This window comes from Aotus nancymaae, unplaced genomic scaffold (assembly GCF_030222135.1).
Source record: "Aotus nancymaae isolate 86718 unplaced genomic scaffold, 86718_ANA_hifiasm-v0.15.2.pri h1tg000064l_0, whole genome shotgun sequence".
In the NCBI taxonomy this organism is placed as follows: Eukaryota; Metazoa; Chordata; class Mammalia; order Primates; family Aotidae; genus Aotus; species Aotus nancymaae.
The window spans coordinates 5872271-5893340 of record NW_026988478.1 but is presented as its reverse complement, the minus strand read 5'-3'; the positions used below and the strand labels follow the sequence as shown (position 1 = coordinate 5893340).

Sequence of the window (21070 nt, the reverse complement as noted above, 5' to 3'; positions counted from 1 at the left end):
CGGCTGGGCGGGGCCCGAGGGGCGGGGCCTGGGCGGGGCAGGCACTGAGGAAAGCGGAACCATTTCTGGGTCCGAACCAGTTGCCTAAGGGGCGTCTGCTCACTCGACCGAGGACGGGCATGTTGCCCACGCTCCCCTCCCGAGGTCTATTGTCGCGGAGAAACACATATTGCGTTATTAACGATGAGAGTCTGGCACAGCTGGATTTGAAGGACTAGCCGGCAATTCCAACTTTCACTGTGGAATTGGGTTCCCCTACTCTGGCGCCTCCTTTGGGTCGCTCCCTGGAGAAAAGCACGCCCACTGCATGCGCTCAGTCGCTACTTCCGCTCTCGCGTCTCTCGGAGCAAGATGGCGGAGGAGCCGCAGTCTGTGTTTCAGCTTCCTCCTTCAAGTGCTGCTGGAGGCGAGGGACTTCCGGAGGTCTCCCCAGAAATAACCACTCCGGAGCCCCCTTCTTCCGCTGCAGTTTCCCCGGGAACAGAGGAACCTGCTGGCGACACCAAGAAAAAAAGTAACTGAGAAGTTTATTTCCGGGCAGAGAGGCGGGAGGTTCAGGTTGCATCCGACTAGGGGTGGCGGCCAGTAAAGAAGCGAAATTTAGAGGAGCACTAGTCCTGGACGTGCACTTGACCAGTCTCATCAGAAGGAAAGAAGTGTACTTTCGATTTTTAAGACCTTTGAGTTGAGTGTTAAAATACCATATCTATCCGTAGGTGTAGCGCGGGATTCTTGGATGCCACACCTCTTCTTACAGTGTATTCTGAGTTGGCTAGACTGCGAGCTCTGTGAAGGAGGGAGGGAGCTGAGTGGGGGTCTCGGTGATTCTAGCTGCTTAATACAGGAGCTAATTATTTGAGTAATGTTTTAAGGTGGTAGGGTTGGTCATTGGCAAAGACTGGGTTCGAATTCACGCCTTCCGACTTACTCGCATATACTGTTTTCCCCTCCCAATTCGTTGTGAATTCACGCCATAAACCCAAAACGGAATTCTTAGGCAAAACGAAGACTGCGAAGGAAAAACTAAAGGCATAGATGTTACCTTTTTAAGAAACACATTTTGGAACCTTTGTGAGTTATTTCATTGCTTGAACCAGCTATCCTCAGCCTTTTATTGCTTGAGAATTAGTTCGCCTTTGTAAAATACAGAGATTGCTAAGGTTACGTGTTCTAAAGCACTCTGTGTAGAGTTAGAGTTGCCTATAAGAAAAGCAGCATGTAAACATCTTCGATGCGGAGAGGCTGATTTTGTCCTAGACTAGTTTTCCCAGTTCAGAATCTTAAGATGACTGTGGTCTCTGGCCGGGCGCAGTAGCTCACGCCTGTAATCGCATCACTGGGAGGACGAGGGTGGGGGTGGGTGGGGGGAGAGGTGGAGCACTAGAGGTCAGGAGTTCGAGACCAGCCTGACCAACATGGTGAAACTGTCTCTACTAAAAATAGAAAAAATTAGCTGGGCGTGATGGCGCGCGCCAGTAAACCCAGCTACTGGGGAGGCGGAGGCAGGAGAATCGCTTGAATCCGGGAGGCGGAGGTTTCCGTGAGCCAAGGTCGGACCATTGCACTCCTTCCTGGACAGTAAGAGCGAAACTCCGTCGCAAAAAAAAAAAAAAAAAAGGACTGGTGTCATTGCCTTTTCATCGAACTTCAATTTCTGCTGCTGAGGAGGAGAATTCTCTCCCAAGACTGCCCCCCATTCCCCTTTAAATCATACTGCCATTTCCACGTGATACACTATGATTATTTCTGTGGATAGCCACTAGAATCTTTGTTAAAAAGAATTCCGCGGGTTTTACAGGTTTTTGTTGCATTTTTTCTTCCAGTTTGCTATAGGCAAGAGCAGACTTTCCGAGATTCATTTTAAGGTCTAACAGCCTTAGTCAAAAGCTTGTTACTTGACCCTGATGATAGCTGTGTAAAACAGAAGCTAAAAAAAAAAAACAGTGATTTACGATGTAAATATTGCTCGAGGGCATAGTTTCTTTGGTCTGAACAGTGTTTTTTTTTTTTTTTTTTGCAAATTGAATTGTCATTTAAGGATCAGCTTTTTATTTTCTGGCTCTTGTTAGCATTTGAATTTGCCTCTCCAATATAAAACTTAGTTTCTGACTATTGAATTCCTACCTTGAGGGTAGTCATCATTTGTTGAGGATAATCTGATGAAAGCAGCTTAACTGTTGTGTATGCTCAGCCTTTGTTTTAATCTACAGAATAAAGATGGTTGAAACAGACCAAGGTTGTGGCACTGGCAGTACGTTAGGTTACCTGGGGAGTAAGTGTTCCCCTAGTTGATTCTAATGTGTATCCGGAATTCAGAACTACAGGCAAATCACCTTTAAAGAGAGGGCAGCTATAATTAAATTATTTTCCTTATCCGGTTTCTCACTGTCTCATACTTCTTCCTTAGGTAGCATAACTCATAATATTTTCTGCTTCACTTTTTGGAAATGTTTAATTGCATTAATTGATTTATTGATAGCCCCAGGGGATTGAGGGAGCAGTGAAGGGAGGTATGAAAGATAAGCTAATCAAAATCCTCGTTATCTCCACATTCCTTCCTGTTCCCAAGATAACTGGACCTACGATGGTTAAGTAGTTCTTTAACAGGAAAATAAAGTGTGCGTGCATCATATGTTCTAGATGCCTTCACTCCAGGGGTAAACTTGAATAAATTGACCTCTGATCCCATTCGGCCCCAACAATACCAGAATGGAGCAAGAAGGGTGTAATAGAATAGAGTTAACTTTAGGGGGCAGCAATACACTATTTTGCTTTCAATGTGTCTAGCCTTTGATTGTAGATGTCTTTTTTGTCTTTTGTTGTTGAACGTGGAATCTTGCTCTGTTGCCAGGCTGGAGACAGCATCACAATCTCTGCTCACTGCAACCTCTGCCTCCCAAGTTCAAGCGATTTTCCTGTCTCAGCCTCCCGAGTAGCTGGGATTACAGGCATGCACCACCATGCCTGGCTAATTTTTTTATTTAGTAGAGAGGGGGTTTCACCATGCTGGCCAGGCTGGTCTTGAACTCCTGACATCAGGTGATCTACCCACTTCCGCCTCCCAGAGTGCTGGGATTACAGAAATGAGCCACCGCGCCCTGCCAGATTTTTCTTTTTTTTTTTTTAAAAGCAAAATAACTTTACTCAAGAGACAGATTTCATAGGCTTTGGTTTTGCATATCTGTATTTTGGATCATTGAAACCTTAAGATTTCCCTTTTTGAACTTCTTTTTGTCCTTTGGTTCTATTTTATTGTTAAAACTTACTGCTTTCCTTTATTAAAAAGTTTATTGTAGAAAATTTGGTAGTTACAAAAAGCATAAGTAAAACAAAGTAATCGTTGCCTATAATGTCACTACTGAGAAATAACGTTCTGGTGCATATTCTTCAATATTTATGTGAATGTGTTTATGATGGTTTTAATGAAATTGAGATCATATTATACATGTTGTTTTGTGTTTAGTACATTTTTCTAACTTTCTCTGCCATTAAATATACTTTTATAATGTGTTTTTTTAAAGGCTGTTTAATCTTAAGGTTTGTTAAGTATGAGTTAGGTATGCTGGATACTGTTGTAAACATGTGTTAACTCCTCACAACAACCCAATGGAGTAGGTGCTAGTATCCTCATTTTACAAATGAAGAAAATGTGGCATAGAGAGATTAAATTATCCACATATATACCCAGCAAGTGGCAAAGCCAGAATTTAAACCCCAGGCAGTTTGAAGTGTGTGCTGTTTACTACATTCTATCATTGAGTATAATATCTTTTAATCAGTCATCTCCAAATATCCTTGCTGGTTATTTAGGTTTACAGTGTTTCATATAAAAATAAATGCTTAAATGGAGGTGAGATCTTTTTAAGTGAATTTTTACACATCTCATATTTTCTTAGACTAGATTCCTAGAAGTACTATTGAATCAAAGTATACCTTCTTTGGGATCTGTATTAGCATATTGCATGCCATATTGTATACCTGTAAAGGGTATACCATTTCATATTATCAATGGTGGTATCATCTACACTGTTAATTATTCTAATTTTTACTAGTTTGGTAGGTGAAAAGGGACATGACATTATTTTACTTTGCTTTTTTGAACTTTTGTTTATTTGTTGATTATTTGTATTTCTTCTCTTTGGAATGCCTGTTAAGATAAAATGCACTTTAAAAATTAGTCCTGTTAGGAAAACTTTGTAGTTTCAAGAAAAAGAAAGATGAAAAAGAATCTAACATTTTTACATCTCTGACATATCTTCAGTATCATAAATAAGATGGATGTAGGTTAAATATTTCTGACTTCTAAGTCTTTTATATTCCATTCGCTTTAGATATTCCAGTGTAATTGTTAGTAAATTTTTTTCTTCTTTTACAGTTGACATTTTGCTGAAGGCTGTGGGAGATACTCCTATTATGAAAACAAAGAAGTGGGCAGTAGAGCGAACACGAACCATCCAAGGACTCATTGACTTCATCAAAAAGTTTCTTAAACTTGTGGCCTCAGAACAGTTGGTATGAAACCAGTGGTGATGTTTTCCTACAAAAATTTGCGATGGTTCCTAGGCAACACTGAATAACTGTTGTTTATAGAAATGCATATGGAGCCACACATGTTGCTTTGGTTATCCCCTTTTATCTCTCCCTCTCTCTTTTTTTTTTTGAGACAAGTCTCATTGTGTTGCCCAAGCTGGAGTGCAGTGGCTCACTGCAACCTCCTCCTCCTGGTTCAGGTGATTCTCCTGCTTTAGCCACCAGAGCAGCCGGGATTACAGGAGTGCACCACCACGCCTGGCTAATGTTTATGTTTTTACTAGAGACTGGGTTTCATCATGTTGCTCAGGCTAGTCTTGAGCTCCTGAGCTCAAGGTATCTGCCCACCTCAGAAGTGCTGGGATTATGTGAGTGTGCTACCATGCCCTACCTTATCTCTTGTTAGTGAAATTTATGTACTTTATCAAAGGATTTTCTGGGGAATTCTGAAATGAAATGTTTTAGGTTTGTTTTTTTTTTTACACTGTGAACCAGTTTGTGTGGTTTTTTTGTTTTTTCTTTTTTGCCTCCTGTATTGTTTTCCTCAGAAAGTCACTGAATACCCGTGCAGAAAAATCTGTCATAGAACATTACATTATCTGTACATAACTACAGAAGTTTTGGGTTTTTCCAATTTGTTTTGATAGCAATTACATTTTTCCTATTTTTCTTGAGGTAAGCAATGTATCTTTGCCATATATTGTGAAAGAGATATACTTATTCATGTTACAGTACACATTAAGCACTTCACAGTGACAGTTGTAAAGGTTAATACTTTAAATGCCACTGCATTTTAATTTGGCATTTGACTACAGAAATTTAAATGTCTACATATATTCAGCATATTGTGTTTTATATATTCATATTTTTATATGTATCAGACACGTTTATCTGCAAATAGATCACAATCTTGGATAGTATTAACTCAGAGAACATGAGTGGATAGGTAGCTGAAGAATCACTAAGTATTTTTTAAATAAAATCAGGAATTTTTGTGTGGGGGTGCTAGGGAGAAATATTTGGTTTGTGGATGGGTAAAACAAGTTAACTATCATTGAAGCAGGACATTTTGGAATTTCTTTTTGTCAACGAGGAGCAAAAAACTGACTCTGATCTAAGAGTTTGGCTCTAAGTGCTCTCACAAAAGGGACTTCATATTAAAAAAGTAAATGCAAGGTAGGTTTATAACTAGAAGTTATTTGAGACAAGAATGGCATAAAGCCAGGGATTTCTCCAAGGAAAGTTGTTTGGGAAAAGTAATTGGGAATAATTGAGTTTTACAGGTGAGTGTCTCCCTTGGTGATCAATCAGAGTGAGAAAAGCATCTGTTTTATAAGAGTGCCATGTAGAATTTAATTAAAGGGGGGGCTATCAGAGATGAGCAAGAAGTTTTAGTGTCATCCAAGTGCGTATAGTTGCTATACTCCCAAACAGAGGACGTTGTCTAGAGTTGGAAGCTAAATGGAAAAGTCAGGGGAATGAGGACCTACACTTGAGAGAAATGAGCAGAGGCTATGTCTCTACTAAAGACGCAACATGAAGAGTTGGTAAGTAATGAGTAATTTAATGCATTAGTTTAGAAATACATGAAGATAAAAGATGAAATGATACTGTGTTTTGTGTTAATATTAAGAGTCTTGAAATTTTGTATTGCCTATATTCATTCAATAATCTGAAAGGACTTGATTGATACCAGTACATAGTAGGTTAAACCATATAAAATTGCCATCATTCAACCATTTTAACCTATGAAAATTTTATATGGGTAAAATTAAAACCTGTAGTGAATATGATTATGCTTTCCCATTTAAGCAATGGGAAACATAAACAAGATTTATTTTGTCATTTTCCTAGATTAAACTAAAACTGACATCTTCTGAGTTTTATCTAGCTAAATGGATGTTAAAGGAAAAAAGTAATACTGGGAATTCTGGGAAGATAGCAGTGGTATCAAAAGGCATACAAATTTCCACAAAACTTAGTTAACTAGATAGCAAAACCAAAAACCCATGATTAATATTTATAACAAAATGAGGTGGTAAGGTATCCTCATGAACCCCAAAACATGTGTTGGTAGGGACAAACTACCGGCAACCACAGGACCTGCTTGGTGTCAGCGTCTGTGCTAAAAGAAGCAGTAAGTACAACATGGTTGGCATCTGACAGCACTGAGAAAAGGAGAACCTCAGAAGAGCTAATAGATCCTCACTGGGAAGCAAAGTGGGCTAATTTAAAAATAGAAGTTGACTGAGAGGGGTTTTGCCCTTTAGCACATGACGACAATAGATCTGCACTAAGGAGGACTTAAAGGGGTTCGGGCAATGTCAAAATAGACCCAGGAGGGCTCCAGGACCCCATACTGAGGAGAAATTTCAGGAAATGAAAATTGAAAAGGGTTGAGACATGAGAAAGGAAGGAAAGAGACCAGATCAAAGTGGAAGGGAACAGAGCCTGGAAAGCTCAAAGCCGACCTCCATCATTTTGAACAGTATACAAAAAACAACAGAGGGAGCTCTGTGAAGTTAGAAAAACTACCCTAATTCACCTCTTTCTAAAAGTTGAGGGAAACTAATCTCACATAAAAACAGTAACAGGAACTATCAAGGTCAAATCTTGTACAGTGTTACAAGAAAAAAAGAGATGTGGAATAGAACAACATCCCTAGAGACAATGAAATCAAGACAAAAATACGCCTGTAGAGGCAAAAACCGTAGCCTTGCATTTCAAAGCAAGCTACAAACAAGAAGATGGTATAAAACATGAAAGAAAAACAGAATCAGCATTAGTAAAACTAAGAAATGAAGTGACAGAGCTCAGGAAAAGAATTAGAAATAAAAGAAAAATTATTTCATAAATGGAAACTAAACTAGGAGGAACATAAACAATGGATAATGGGTTAAGAAAAATAGAAGATGAAAAAAATTTAATTTAAAAGAAGAGTCAACCTTTAGACAAGCGTCTGTGAAGAAGAAAACCAGAGCAAGGAAACAGAACGAATACTGTAAAAATACAATTTAAGATAAGAGACTTGAAACTACATAGTGAAAAAACATTCCAAGTACCTGAGAATATCAACCAGGAATAATGAACATCAGGATGAATGCCTTTAAAATTACTGGACTTGAAATCATTTGGAAATGTAGGGGACGGGGAAGACGGCATGACTTAGAAAATTAGGCTATCATCAAACTTTGATAGCAAAAATGCTTAAGGAAAATGTGTGAGATAAGTATTTCATATCCTGACTTAATCAGGGTACAAACTATTAGCAGGGAATACTGTTCCAATGAACCCTTCATGAGGAATCTACTAGACAAAGAGTTTTATAACCTAAAAAACTAGAGACTTTAAAGACTGCTGATTTAAGAGAAAAAAGAAAAACTGATTTAAAAGCAAAGTGTAATTATTTAATTAAATAATTTTTTCTGCCCAAGTTCTTGTAGTTTGGAAATATAACTTCTGTGGAATTTTACTTTCACAAACCTGGAGTAACTACATCTACTTTAAAAGTAACAAATTTTAAGCCACTTAGCGTTTCTACAGTGAAATTGATGATGTTAACCTGTTATTTGTATAAAACTTTATAGTATACAAACACATGGCTTTATTTCTTTTAAACTGAATTGCTTTTTTAAAATTTCCAGTCAACACCTGTTACAAAATTATATTGAATTCCTTTGGTTGGTTCTCTGCTCCATCTAGTCTGTGTCTGTGAACACTCAACACCATCTTACTCTGTCTCCGTTGCCTACGAAGTCCTAATTACTACTTTCTTCACCTGGTTAAATCCTACTTCTTTTTTCCCACAAAGCATTCCTTGACCCTTTTGCTAGGCTGGACTAGTGTACATTTCTGTATGCTACATACTTTATTAGATGTACTTTCCTCACCTGTATTTATTCATGTGTGTCTACCTGTCCTATAGATTGAAAGCCCATTGAGGATAGAGATCACATTAATCTTCATAGTTCCATGTGCGTTCTCAGCTCATCATAGACACTCATGAAATAAACTAAGCTGTTACTGAGAGCCCTTCCCCTTATTTGTAATGTACAAAAAGTAAAATCTGTATTTGTTCATAAATTGCCAGGCATTGAACACAAATTGTATCTGTATTACAAAAAATACACATTAAAATTCATTGTTTTCTGTTACAGTTCTGAAATTTTTGTGTTAGAACTCTACTCTGCCTTAAGCACAAATTGATATTTCAGTATAACTGTTTAAAGATCATTTAACAATAATAACATCTATTGAGTACACATGCCAGAGACTGATACTTGGTGTTTTATTATCTCATTTTGTCTTTCCTAACAGACCCAAGAGGTATAGGTCCTATTATTTTCCATATCTTACAAATGAGGAAACAGGATGAGAGATATATTTGCACTTACAGCCAGGATTCAAACCCAGATGTGTCTCAGTAGAGCCTATATACTTAATCACCACACTGTGTTGCCTAAGAGAGATGCAAGCTGTATTGATTGTTCATGGTTGGTGATCAAAATAGTATCTGTCAACCAACTATTCTGATACTGGCTTTTAAAAAAAAAAAAATACTATGTTAAATTCAGGACATTTTAGTCCCAAATTTGGATATTAAAGCAAATAATGTTTTCCGAAAAGAAAATTATTAGAAAGGCACTTATGACACTGTGACTTGAAGTACTAGAAATATTTTAGTAAAAACAGACTAGTCTGACTAAAACATTGAACAGTGAATCCTTTAAAGAGCCAGGTTGTAAGGTTTTAATTATGTTACTTTTTTTCCTGCTTCATTTACCTGAAAGTATATTTATATATGTCATACATTTACCCAAAGAAAGTGCACAAACTCTCTTGAATATTAAATATATTGATTTTTGGCTGTGTGTGAAATTTTCTTACGAGAAATTCTTTAGGTAATTGGGGAAATTTTTATAATGTAATTTCTTGAATAACCAGCCCTTCAAAAGCCATTTATAAAAAAATATTTAACAGTTTCTTAGTTTTAAAAAGTTAGGAACCACTCTTCTAGGAAGTTAAATTGTGTTATTTTTGTTCCTCTGGAGGAAAAATGAGATCTTCATCTCTTTAAATTGACTATTTTAGGAAAGTTAGGAATTCAGAGAAGATTTCTTCAATTGTGAAAATGATACAAAATAGCTAGCTGATTAGAACCCAGAAAAATGCAGATTAGTCAGGATACCAATAAACATCTCTGTTTTCCTCCCCTTTCTTATAGTTTATTTATGTGAATCAATCCTTTGCTCCTTCCCCAGACCAAGAAGTTGGAACTCTCTATGAGGTAAAAAGAGAAATTACTGTTTTTTTCCTTAATGGAGTATGCACATCTGTATAATATGTATATTGTGTAGTATTGTTAATTCACATTTTTATTTCAAGCGATGGCATGCCATTTTTCATTGTCTGGGATAGAAAAAATGACTTTCTTGTTCTATCACCTCTCTAACATCTTGATCATAGTAGGATCTTAATTAATAATACAATGATTGAAGAACCAAGGAATAAATTATATTTCAAAGTCATCTTTGTAATTCTCAGAAAGTAAGGCTTTTTCTTTATCTACATTTGATTTCTTCTACATTGTTCTTATAATCTGTCATCCAAATCTGCCTACAAGAAATTGAAAAAACAGCATAACAGTGACCTTTTCAACATCTTACAGTTTCATGGCAATAGTCATTAGAGTACATATACTAGCACCACTATTAGAAAACAGCTGAACTCAAGCCTGTAATCCCAGCACTTTGGGAGCCAAGGCGGGTGGATCACGAAGTCAAGAGCTCGAGACCATCCTGGTCAACATGGTGAAACCTGTCTCTACCAAAAATACAAAAAATTAACTGGGCATGGTGGCGTGTGCCTGTAATCCCAGCTACTCCGGAGGCTGAGGCAGGAGAATTGCCTGAACCCAGGAGACGGAGGTTGCAGTGAGCCGAGATTGCGCCATTGCACTCCAGCCTGGGTAACAAGAGTGAAACTCCGTCTCAAAAAAAAAAAAGAAACAGCTGAAATTATATACATTGTGGTTGGAGATGTAGAGAAGGACAAGACTAAAGTATGTAAGCTCATTCATGCCTAAGATGCTTAAAGGATAGATTTTATTAAACACTTATGATTATTAATATGTGTCTGATATAAACAGGCATCCTTTGAAAGAGATAGCCTGTAACATGGGTAATTTAATATACATGTGTGGATATTTATGATACATATAGCATTTATCTTCTTAGTTTCATCTAAGAATAATAAAGATTGAGTTTGATTTATTGCCTTTTTTTCTTTTTGTAGTGTTTTGGCAGTGATGGTAAACTGGTTCTACATTACTGCAAATCCCAGGCATGGGGATGAACCACAAAGAAAATCAACTTACTACATGAGATGGATTTTCACAGAAGAGACAGCTCTGAAAAGTTTTGATGCTTGTGGCAAGAGACTTAACAGATGTCATCTGTTCAGCATGTGTCTACTCTGTGCATAAGAAAACATCCATAGCATGAATGGACTCACAAAAATGTGATTTGTATTAATATATAAATCATCATAAAAGATGGTCGTTATAGTATATCCATTGCTCCTACCCGTTACAGTTATTGCTGGAGATCTGCCTCTAAGGTTGAAAAGGAGACAAAGACTGTGTAAATGCCTTCATTACCAGTTCTCAAAATGACTGAAGTTGTTTTAATGGTAAAAGTAAATTTACTAGAGGGTTCCTTTTTTTTTAACGTTTACATTTGTGTCTGTGGTGGTTACCTTCTTAAACAGTCACATTGACCTGCTGGCTGAATACCTCAAATAGTCCAGTAGAGGGCAGCCCACCAGGCGGAAAAGGTTAGGCACTGTGGTTTCACGTCTTTGCTGGGGAATAACGGGAAATGGCTGTTTTTGCTAATTTTTAGCTACTATCTAGCCAAGAGAGCAATCATGTTTGATAGATTGAAAGACTATAATTTTAGACAATATGCATAGTTCAGTTTTTTTGGGGGGGATACAGAAACGTATAAATTCTGGACAAATAAGTCATATACCTATTTTCAGCCCTATTATTTAAGGATTCTTAAGTCCCAATGATGTAACTGTGGTGTTACTCTGTCATTTATAGTGTCAAAAGCACTTGATAAGTAAACTCAGTAACATCTTTTTGAATGTTTCAGAATGCATTTTCCAATTTGAAAGCACGCAATAATTGAAAAGTAGCTTTAATGTGTATTTTATGCCATGACTAAAAGTACCATTTTTACTGATGCTATTAGACTGATAATTTCTTGAAGTGAGATTTAACTTTTTTTTTCTTCCTTCTGTATTTGTAATGCCATATTTTTAGAAAGCATTCCAGATCAGGCGTGGTGGCTTATAGCTGTAATCCCAGCACTTTGGAAGGCCAAGCAAGGTGTGGGGATTCTGTGAGGCCATGAGTTTGAGACCAGCCTGGGTAACAAGACAAGACCCCCGTTTCTCCAAAAATAAAAATGAAAATCGTTGTTAGGCTGCAGAGGCAAGAGGATCCCCTGAGCCCAGGAGTTCAAGGGTATAGTGAGTCATGATTTTACCAGTGCATCCCTGCTGGGCAGCAGAATGAGACCTCATCTCAAAATGAAAAAAAAAAAAAAAAGGCATTCTAATAAATTGGGTGGAATGTGAATGGAATTTCAAAACAGAATCTCAAATGGTATGTAGTAGAATTCCAAGTATTTATATCATTTAAGTTGAGTTTGGAAAAGGTCTGTCCTCTAGTTTTGTCCAGTTTACTAAAGGAAGTGAATATATTTATATTCGCATATTTAACAAATAGCAAAAATAGGTTGAATTTGTGTATTATGTTTGCCACTGAGGTTTCAGATGATAGACCTCAAAAATCAAAAATGGTGGTTGAATTTGTAGCATCAATTTAATTACTCTTTTGACCTAAATAACTTAATAGTTTATTAAATCTAAGGTTAGCTTAATATGTAGCTAGCCTTGTATTCTTTCCTAACAACTCTGAAAAATACATATGACTTTGCAGTGTGTGTGTGTGAGTGAGAGTGACGGAGTTTCGCTTTTGTTGCCCAAGCTGGAGTGCAATGATGCAATCTCGGCTCATTGCAGCTTCCGCCTCTTGGGTTCAAGCAGTTCTGCCTCCGCCTCCCCAGTAGCTGGAATTACAGTCTCCTGCCACCATGCTTGGCTGATGTTTTGTTGTTTTTAATAGAGATGGAGTTTCACCATGTTGGCCAGCCTGGTCTCGAACTCCTGACCTCAGGTGAGCCACCTGCTGTGGCTTCCCAAAGTGCTGGGATTACAGGCATGAGCTGCCATGCCCGGTCTGAACTTTTTACTTTTTCAAATCATATATAATTATTTCTTGACCTTTACTCAAAGAATCATTCTGTGCTAAATTTGCAATATTAAACAATAATTAAGCCTGGATATGATAAGTTATTGGGTGACTGGAACCTAAAACACAATTTATTTTTAAACTCTGAAGTCTAATTAAACTTGGGGGAAACATTGAACATTCAGATGATATTTTAAGTTTTCCTTGTTTGTGACTAAATAGATGTCAATATTGTCATGCTAACTGTGCATAGATGACCCATGGCACACAAGGTATATGATATTGCAATATTTATGCGAAACACTTCATAATGAATTCCTCATATTTAAGGAATAAAGTAAATTAATATTTTATCTGAAATCAAAATGAGATTGGATAATTCCTAGAATCTGATTTCTGTAAGTTTCAGTCCTAAAGGGGCCTTAAATAGCTACTAGAAGTACAGTGTTGTCCTCAGATTATATAATATTAGTCAACCAATTGTGTCATAACACAAAGTGGGAAAGCCTTAGGTGTTGAAGGAGTGTGAAAATAAAAATCTCATGCAGTTTCTTCATAAAAATCCTTCATTTTCCAAGGATTATAATATGTCGGATAAACATTTGGCACTAAGGAAGCCAGCTACAGGCCAAATAATGAAAAGTATTCAGAAAACAATTCAGCAAATACTACTCTTTGAATATAGTTCAAACCATATTTATACAGTTTCCCTACAATACTATTTAATCCATACTGGATTATTCACTGTACTTTGAAGACGCCTTGTGTTTTCTGTTTTCTACTTCTGATGATTGTGCAATTTACTTACACCTTCACCCTTTCAAATCCTAACTCATCTTCAAGGCCTGATTTGACTTTTACTTTTTAAAGGCTATCTGAATCATTCTAGGAAAAGATACCCTTTCTCTCATACAACACTTAGAGCAAACTACCACTATTACAACACTTACTGCATACTGCTTCAGAGCCACGTGTCCAGTTATTCTGGTTTTTATTTGGTACCCACACACAAATACTTAGTACATTTCCTTATACATAATATAATTAGTAATGTACCATTGAGTGAATGAAATTGTGATTAGCAAAATATGACAGCTAAAAAAGGAAATTTTGTATAGTTTGAATTTTTATATAGCAGAAGGTAATGGAAAATATTTGCAACATATGACAGGGTTTTTTTAATGTCTTAAATATATGGAGGTTTCAATTGGTAAGAAAAGACCAACTGAAAAATAGGCAAAACATACCAAATTTTGATTCACAAAAAAATACAAATGACCAATAAAACATGAAACATCTTGAACCCCACTGTTTACAAAAAATGCAAATAAAAAATGCTGATTAACATTTATCAACAATAAAAATAATGTACATCTTGGCATTTGCAGAGTTGTGGGGAAATGTCATATTTTGGTGAATAGAATATGAGTTGGTACTTCACTTTTAGGGGGCAATTTGGCAATGTCAAAAACCTTAGAAACTTCAGTATAAACTTCAGTTTGTATAACCTTTCATTCACGAATGCCTACTATTTACAGTATTGGGATAGCACAAGACCAAAGACTAATACAGTCCCTGTTCTTGAGTCACTTTCATGCTGACTCAAGGGGGTAGGACAGATTTGCAGATTTGAATTTAAATCTTGAAGTTTTTTAAAATTGAATTTCTAGAAATAATGGAAAGTAAAAATTTGATACCTGATATTAGTTTTACCTATGTTTTCTTATTTAATATTAATGAATGAAAGATAAAACATGTATGTGAGTAAAATCTTAAGAGGAATCCTTATAAATCAACTCCCATAGTTCCTTTTATTATCATAGCTGATACACATGAATCTTAGGTTGATTACTTCTAGTAATAGACACAAAGGCTATCCTATTGATTTTGAGATGACTCTATTTGTTTTGTAACTATCTTTCTTACAACATGGCAACTATTTGTTCCCAGTTCTTGAATCTAGATCTATAAAACATACCTCTCCTCCTTTCCTGCCCCAGTTTTCCCAAGTCTTAAGAATGATAAATCCATCCCTCTAGTTGCTTAGAATCTTGATGACTCTGTTCCAACCCATTCCAATCTATCAGGAAATCCTGACAGCTTTACTACCAAAAGCAATCTACAGATTGAATGCAATTGCTATCAAAATACCAATGACATTCTTCACTGAAATAGGAAAGAAAATTCTAAAATTTGTATGGAACCCCGAAAGACCCAGTGTAGTCAAAGCCATCCTGAGCAAAAATAGCAAAGCTGGAGGCATCGCATTACTTGGCCTCAAATTATATACGACAAAGCTGTAGTAACCGAAACAGCATGATAGAAGCATAAAAACAAGACACAGACCAATGGAATAGAATAGAGAACCCAGAAGTAAGTTCCTATATTTACTTGCAGTCAACTCAACAAAGGCACTAAGAACATGCATTCAGGAAAGGACAATCTCTTCTATAAAAGTTTGGGCTGGGCAAAAATTTCTTAAGACCTCAAAGACAACCAAGTGATAATGAGCAAATGAGATCACATCAAGCTAAAAAGCTGCTTCACAGCAGAGGAAACAAAGTGAAGAAATACACTACAGAATAAGCGAAAATATTTGCAAACTACCGAACTGTCAAGGAAGTAAAATCTAAGAGCTTAATAGCCCAAAAAAATCCAATTAAAAATAGGCAAAAGATCTGAATAGACGTTTCTTACAAGAAGACATCAAAATGGGTAACAAGTATATGAACAAATGCTCAACACTAATCACCAGAGTAATGCAAATCAAAGCATTTGAGATATCACACTCCAGTTTAAGTGACTTTTATCCAAAAGACAGGCAATAATGGACGCTGGTGAGGATATGGAGAAAGGGAAACACTTGTACACTGTTGGTGGGCATGTTAATTACTATAGCCACTAAGGAAAATAGTATGGAGGCTCCTCAAAAAATGAACAGTAGAACTGTGTAATCCACATTCTCACTGCTGGTTGTATACCCAAAGGTGAAATCAGTATATCAAGATACCTGCACTGCCATATTTATTGCAGCAGTATTCACAATAGCCAAGATGTGTAATCAACCTGAGTGTCCATGCCTGGACAAATGGATAAAGAAAATGTATATGTACATCATGGCATCTTCAGCCTTCAAAAAGAATGAAATCCTGTCATTTGCAACATGGAACTGGACGATATTATGATAAGTGAAACAACCCAGGCACAGAAAGACAATTAACACATATTCTCATATGTGGGAGCCTAAAAAATTGCTTTTAGGAGTGACTGGCAAGATGGCCAAATAGGAACAACTCCAGTCTGCAGCTCCCAGTGAGACCAACACAGAAAGTGGGTAATTTCTGCATTTCCAACTGAGGTACCCTGTTCATTTCATTGGGTCTGGTTAGGCAGTGGGTTAGGCAGTCCACAGAGGGTGAGCAGAAGCAGCATGGGGCATTGCCTCACACTGGAAGTGCAAAGAGCAGGGGAGCCTCCCTTTCTTAGCCAGCGGAAGTTGTGAGGGACTGTGCTCTCCAGCCCAGATACTACACTTTTCCCATGCTTTTTGCAATCTGCAGACCAAGAGATTCCCTCGTGTGCCTACACCACCAGGACCCTGGGTTTCAAGCACAAAACTGGGAGGCTGTTTGGGCAGACACCAAGCTAGCTGCAGGAGTTTTGTTTTTTGGTTTTGTTCTTCATACCCCAGTGGAGCCTGGAACCCTAGCAAGACAGAACTGTTCACTCCCCTGGAAAGGGGGCTGAAGCCAGGGAGCAAAGTGGTCTCACTTAGCAGGTCCACTCCCACAGAGCCCAGCAAGCTAAGAACCACTGGCCTGAAATTCTCACTGCCAGTGTAACTGGGTTTTTTCTTGGGTGCTGGTGAGGCACAGCTCCCCCAAGCGAATGCTGTGGGTTCTTGGTCTCCAATCTCTCAAAGAATAAGCGATGGGACCACTGCAGGTGCGCCATACGCTTGTAACAGTAAATATCGGACCCAAGAAGTGTTGCAGAAAGGTGATTTTATTTAGGTAGAGGAAAGAGAAGAAGAGAAAGACTTCCACGAAGAGTGTGGAAGGGGATTCCAGAGGGGAAATCCCAGAGGGGAAAGGGAACTCCCACCATGTGGGAGGGGATTCCAGAGAGCTGGAAATCCGGCATGGGTGAAGGAGCAGGGGAATTTATCCTGGGAGAAATTCTCACCTTCTCAAGTTCCTCTGGCCAATGGAAGGAGTTCCTTTAAACTTCCACTGGGGTGATTGACTCTTAGTTTCTACCCGTGCCCATGAAATTCCAACATAATCCGTTAAATCTCCCGGATGGAAAGAGATGGGAGGTGGGCCTGGCACTGGGAAATTATTGCCCTTAAAACTACGCCCCCTCATGGACCTGGAAAGAGAACACATTCCCTCACCAGCACAGTAGTCTGAGTGGACCTGGGAGGATTGAACTCAGTGGTGGGGAGGGGCATCTACCATTACTGAGGCTTGAATAGGTGGTTTTTCGCTGACAGCCCTATAAAGGCCTGGAAGTTCAGACTGGGTGGAATTCAACACAGTGCAGCAAAGTAGCTGTGGCCAGACTGCCTCTGTATATTCCTCTTCACTGGAGAGGGCATCTCTGAAAGAAAGGCAGCAGCCCCAGTCAGGGGCTTATAGATAAAACTTCCATCTCACTGGGACAGAGCATCTGGGGGAAGGGGTGGCTGTGGGTGTAGCTTCAGTGGAATTAAACATTTCTGCCTGCCAGCTCTGAAGACAGCAGTGGTTCCTGACAAGGAGGGTTTGACCAGCCCAGCACTCGAGCTCTGCTAAGGAACAGATTGCCTCCTCAAGTGTGTCCCTGACCCCTGTGCCTCCTGCCTGGGAGAGACCTCCCAACAGGGGTTAACAGACAACTGACATAGGAGAGCTCCAGCTGTCATCGGGTTGGTGCCCCTCTGGGATGAAGCTTCCAGAGGAAGGAACAGGCAACACTGTCTTTGCTGTTCTGCAGCCTCCACTGGTGATATCCAGCAAATACGGTCTGCAGTCGACCTCCTGCAAACTGCAGCAGATCTGCAGAAAAAGGGCCTGTAAGAAGAAAAACTACCAATCAGAAAGCAATAACCTCAACATCAACAAAAGAAACTCCCACACAGAAACTCCGTCCAAGGGTCATCAACCTCAAAGATCAAAGGTAGGTAAATCCAAGAAGATGAAAAATCCCAGTGCAAAAAGGCTAAAAATTCTAAAAACCAGAATGCCTCTTCAAATAATCCCAACTCCTCTCCAGCAAGGGCACAAAACTGGACAGAGAATGAGTTTGACAAATTGACAGAAGTAGGCTTAGAAGCTGGGTAATAACAAACTCCTCTGAGCTAAAGGAGCATGTTCTAACCCAATGCAAAAAAGCTAAGAAGCTTGACAAAAGGTTACAGGAACTGCTAACTAGAATAGCCAGTTTAGAAGAACATAAATGACCTGAGGGAGCTGAAAAACACAGCACGAGAACTTCGGGAAGCACACACAAGTATCACTAACTGAATTGATAAGTGGAAGAAAAGATATCAAAGATTGAAGATCAACTTACTGAAATGAGGCATGAAGACAAGGCTGAAAAAAATTGAAAAGGAATGAACAAAGCCTTCAAGAAATATGGGACTATGTGAAAAGACCAAACCTACGATTGATTGAGGTCCCTGAAAGTGACAGATAGAATGTAACCAATTTGGAAAACACACTTCAGAATGTTATCCAGAACTTCCCCAACCTAACAAGACAGGCCAACATTCAAATTCAAGAAATACAGAGAATACCACAAAGATACTCTTCAAGAAGGGCAATGCCAAGACACATAATTGTCAGACTCTCCAAGGTGGAAATGAAGGAAAATACGTTAAGGGTAACCACATAGAAAGGTCAGGTTACCTACAAAGGAAAGCCATCAGACTAGCAGCGGATCTCTCTGCAGAAACCCTACAAGCCAGAAGAGATTGGGGGCCAATATTCAATATTCTTAAAGAACTGAATTTTTAACCCAGAATTTCATATCCAGCCAAACTAAGTTTCATAAGTAAAGGAGAAATCCTTTATAGACAAGCAAATGTTGAGAGATTTTGTCACCACCAGGCCTGCCTTACAAAGCTTCTGAAGGAAGCCCTAAATATGGAAAGGAAAAACCAGTACCAGCCACTGCAAAAAACATGAAAATATAAAGACAAATGACACTATAAAGAAACTGCATCAACTAATGTGCAAAATAACCAGCTAGCATCATGATGATAGGATCAAATTCACCCATAACAATATTAACCTTAAATGTAAATGGGCTAAATGCCCCAATTAAAAGACACAGACTGGCAAATTGGATAAAGATACAGCAACAAATCGGTATGCTGTATTCAGGAGACATATCTCATGTTCAAAGACACACATAGGCTCAAAATAAAGGGATGGAGGAATATTTACCAAGCAAATGGAAAGCAAAAAATAGCAGAGGTTGCAATCCTAGTCTCTAATAAAACAGACTATCCAACAAAGATAAAAAAAGACAAAGAAGACATTACATAATGATAAAAGGATCAATGCAACAAGAAGAGCTAACTATGCTAAATATATATGCACCCAATATAGGAGCACCCAGATTCATAAAGCAAGTTCTTAGAGACCTACAAAGAGACTTAGACTCCCACACAATAATAGCAGGAGACTTTAACACACCACTGTCAATATTAGATCAATGAGACAGAAAATTAACAAGGATATTCAGGACTTGAACTTAATGTGCAAAAATCACAGGCATTCCTATATACCAATAAAGACAAGCAGAGAGCCAAATCATGAGTGAACTCCCATTCACAATTGCTACAAAAAAAATAAAATACCTAGGAATACAATTTACAAGGGATGTGAAGGACCTTCAAGGAGAGCTACAAACCACTGCTCAAGGAGATGGGTGAGGACACAAACAAATTGAAAAAAATTCCATGCTCGTGGATAGGAAGAATCAATATTGTGAAAATGGCTGTACTGCCCAAAGAGATTCAATGTTATTCCCATCAAGCTACCATTGACTTTCTTCACATAACTAGAAAAAACTAAATTTCATATGGAACTTAAAAAGAGCCTGTATAGCCAAGACAATCCTAAGCAAAACGAACAAAGCTACCTGACCTCAAACTATACTACAAGGCTACAGTAACCAAAACAGCATGGTACTGGTACCAAAACAGAAATATAGACCAATGAAAGAGAACAGAGGCTACAGAAATAACACCACAGATCTACAACCATCTGATCTTCGACAAACTTGACAAAAACAAGCAATGGGGAAAGGATTCCCTATTTAATTTTTAATATTTAATAAATGGTAGTGGGAAAACTGGCTAGCCATATGCAGAAAATAGAAACTGGACCCCTTCCATACACCTTATAGAAAAATTAACTCAAGATAGATTAAAGGCCTAAATGTAAAACCTAAAACTATAAAAATCTTAAAAGAAAACCTAAGCAATACCATTCAGGACATAGGCATGGGAAAAGACTTCATGACTAAAACACCAAAAGCAATTGCAACAAAAGCCAAAATTGACAAATGGGATCTAATTAAAGAGCTTCTGCTCAGTGAAAGAAACTAAAACTACCTGTTTAAGACTACCTGGGACAAGTAAATTTCATTGTACACATATATATACGCAAGGGAGGGGGATCATAGTCTAGAAAAAACAGGTCTTCAGAACTCTAGAACTTCAATAACCTTAAATCCAAATTATTTCCTGGGTCCACTTATAATGAGAAGGAAGAACTCTACACTTGCATTTCTTCCATCTTTCACATCTTTCTCATTTAAATCCTACTGTACTTGATTTGGGTTGTTCCCCTCCTCCCCCAAAAAAAGGCTATTCATGACATAGAAACGTGTTTCCTTTTATGTAAGTACCAGCAGGCTCCTTCAAGCACATGCCTTAGGTTGAAAGATTCAAATCTAATTAGAGCCTTTAAAATTATTGCGTAGGACCCCTATCCCTTCGGAAAAGCCCTCTTTTTACACCAGCAAATGAAATATCAGGTTCTTTGCACTGGATTTTTTTTTTAAAGAAAATATTTGGTTTTAAAATCAAAGAGTTCCAGTCTTCCATCGTTTCACTAATTGTCTTATTACAGACCTGAGTCTCCTTTGTCAAAATATATTTCAGTACACATATATATATTTTTTATTTCCCCCTAGCCTGCGGCGTATTCTGGTTAGTTTCAATCG

The 21070-nt window shown here is 38.0% G+C and overlaps 1 protein-coding gene across 3 annotated transcripts; it reads left to right on the top strand.

Moving 5' to 3' along the window:
- The first annotated feature begins 339 nt into the window (after positions 1 to 339).
- On the top strand, positions 340 to 13203 carry ATG12 (autophagy related 12). Of its 3 annotated transcripts, XM_012448875.3 has the most exons (4): positions 340 to 514; positions 4376 to 4512; positions 9755 to 9817; positions 10825 to 13203. In XM_012448875.3, exons 1-4 carry the CDS (start codon positions 352 to 354, stop codon positions 10882 to 10884), a joined length of 423 nt encoding a protein of 140 aa, XP_012304298.2. In that variant the 5' UTR covers positions 340 to 351; the 3' UTR covers positions 10885 to 13203. The 3 variants fall into 3 exon arrangements, with proteins under 3 accessions (XP_012304298.2, XP_012304309.2, XP_021533137.2); XM_012448886.3 differs by lacking the exon at positions 9755 to 9817; XM_021677462.2 differs by lacking the exons at positions 4376 to 4512; positions 10825 to 13203 and having other exon boundaries at positions 9755 to 9816.
- The last annotated feature ends 7867 nt before the right edge of the window (positions 13204 to 21070 follow it).

What these genes read in the sequence shown, in the direction of transcription:
- ATG12 (XM_012448875.3), top strand. Translation starts at nt 352, where the DNA reads ATGGCGGAGGAGCCGCAGTCTGTGTTTCAGCTTCCTCCTTCAAGTGCT. An exon ending in TGGCGACACCAAGAAAAAAA is followed by an intron (nt 515 to 4,375) that starts GTAACTGAGAAG and finishes CTTCTTTTACAG; the next exon opens with TTGACATTTTGCTGAAGGCT. An exon ending in AAGTTGGAACTCTCTATGAG is followed by an intron (nt 9,818 to 10,824) that starts GTAAAAAGAGAA and finishes TTCTTTTTGTAG; the next exon opens with TGTTTTGGCAGTGATGGTAA.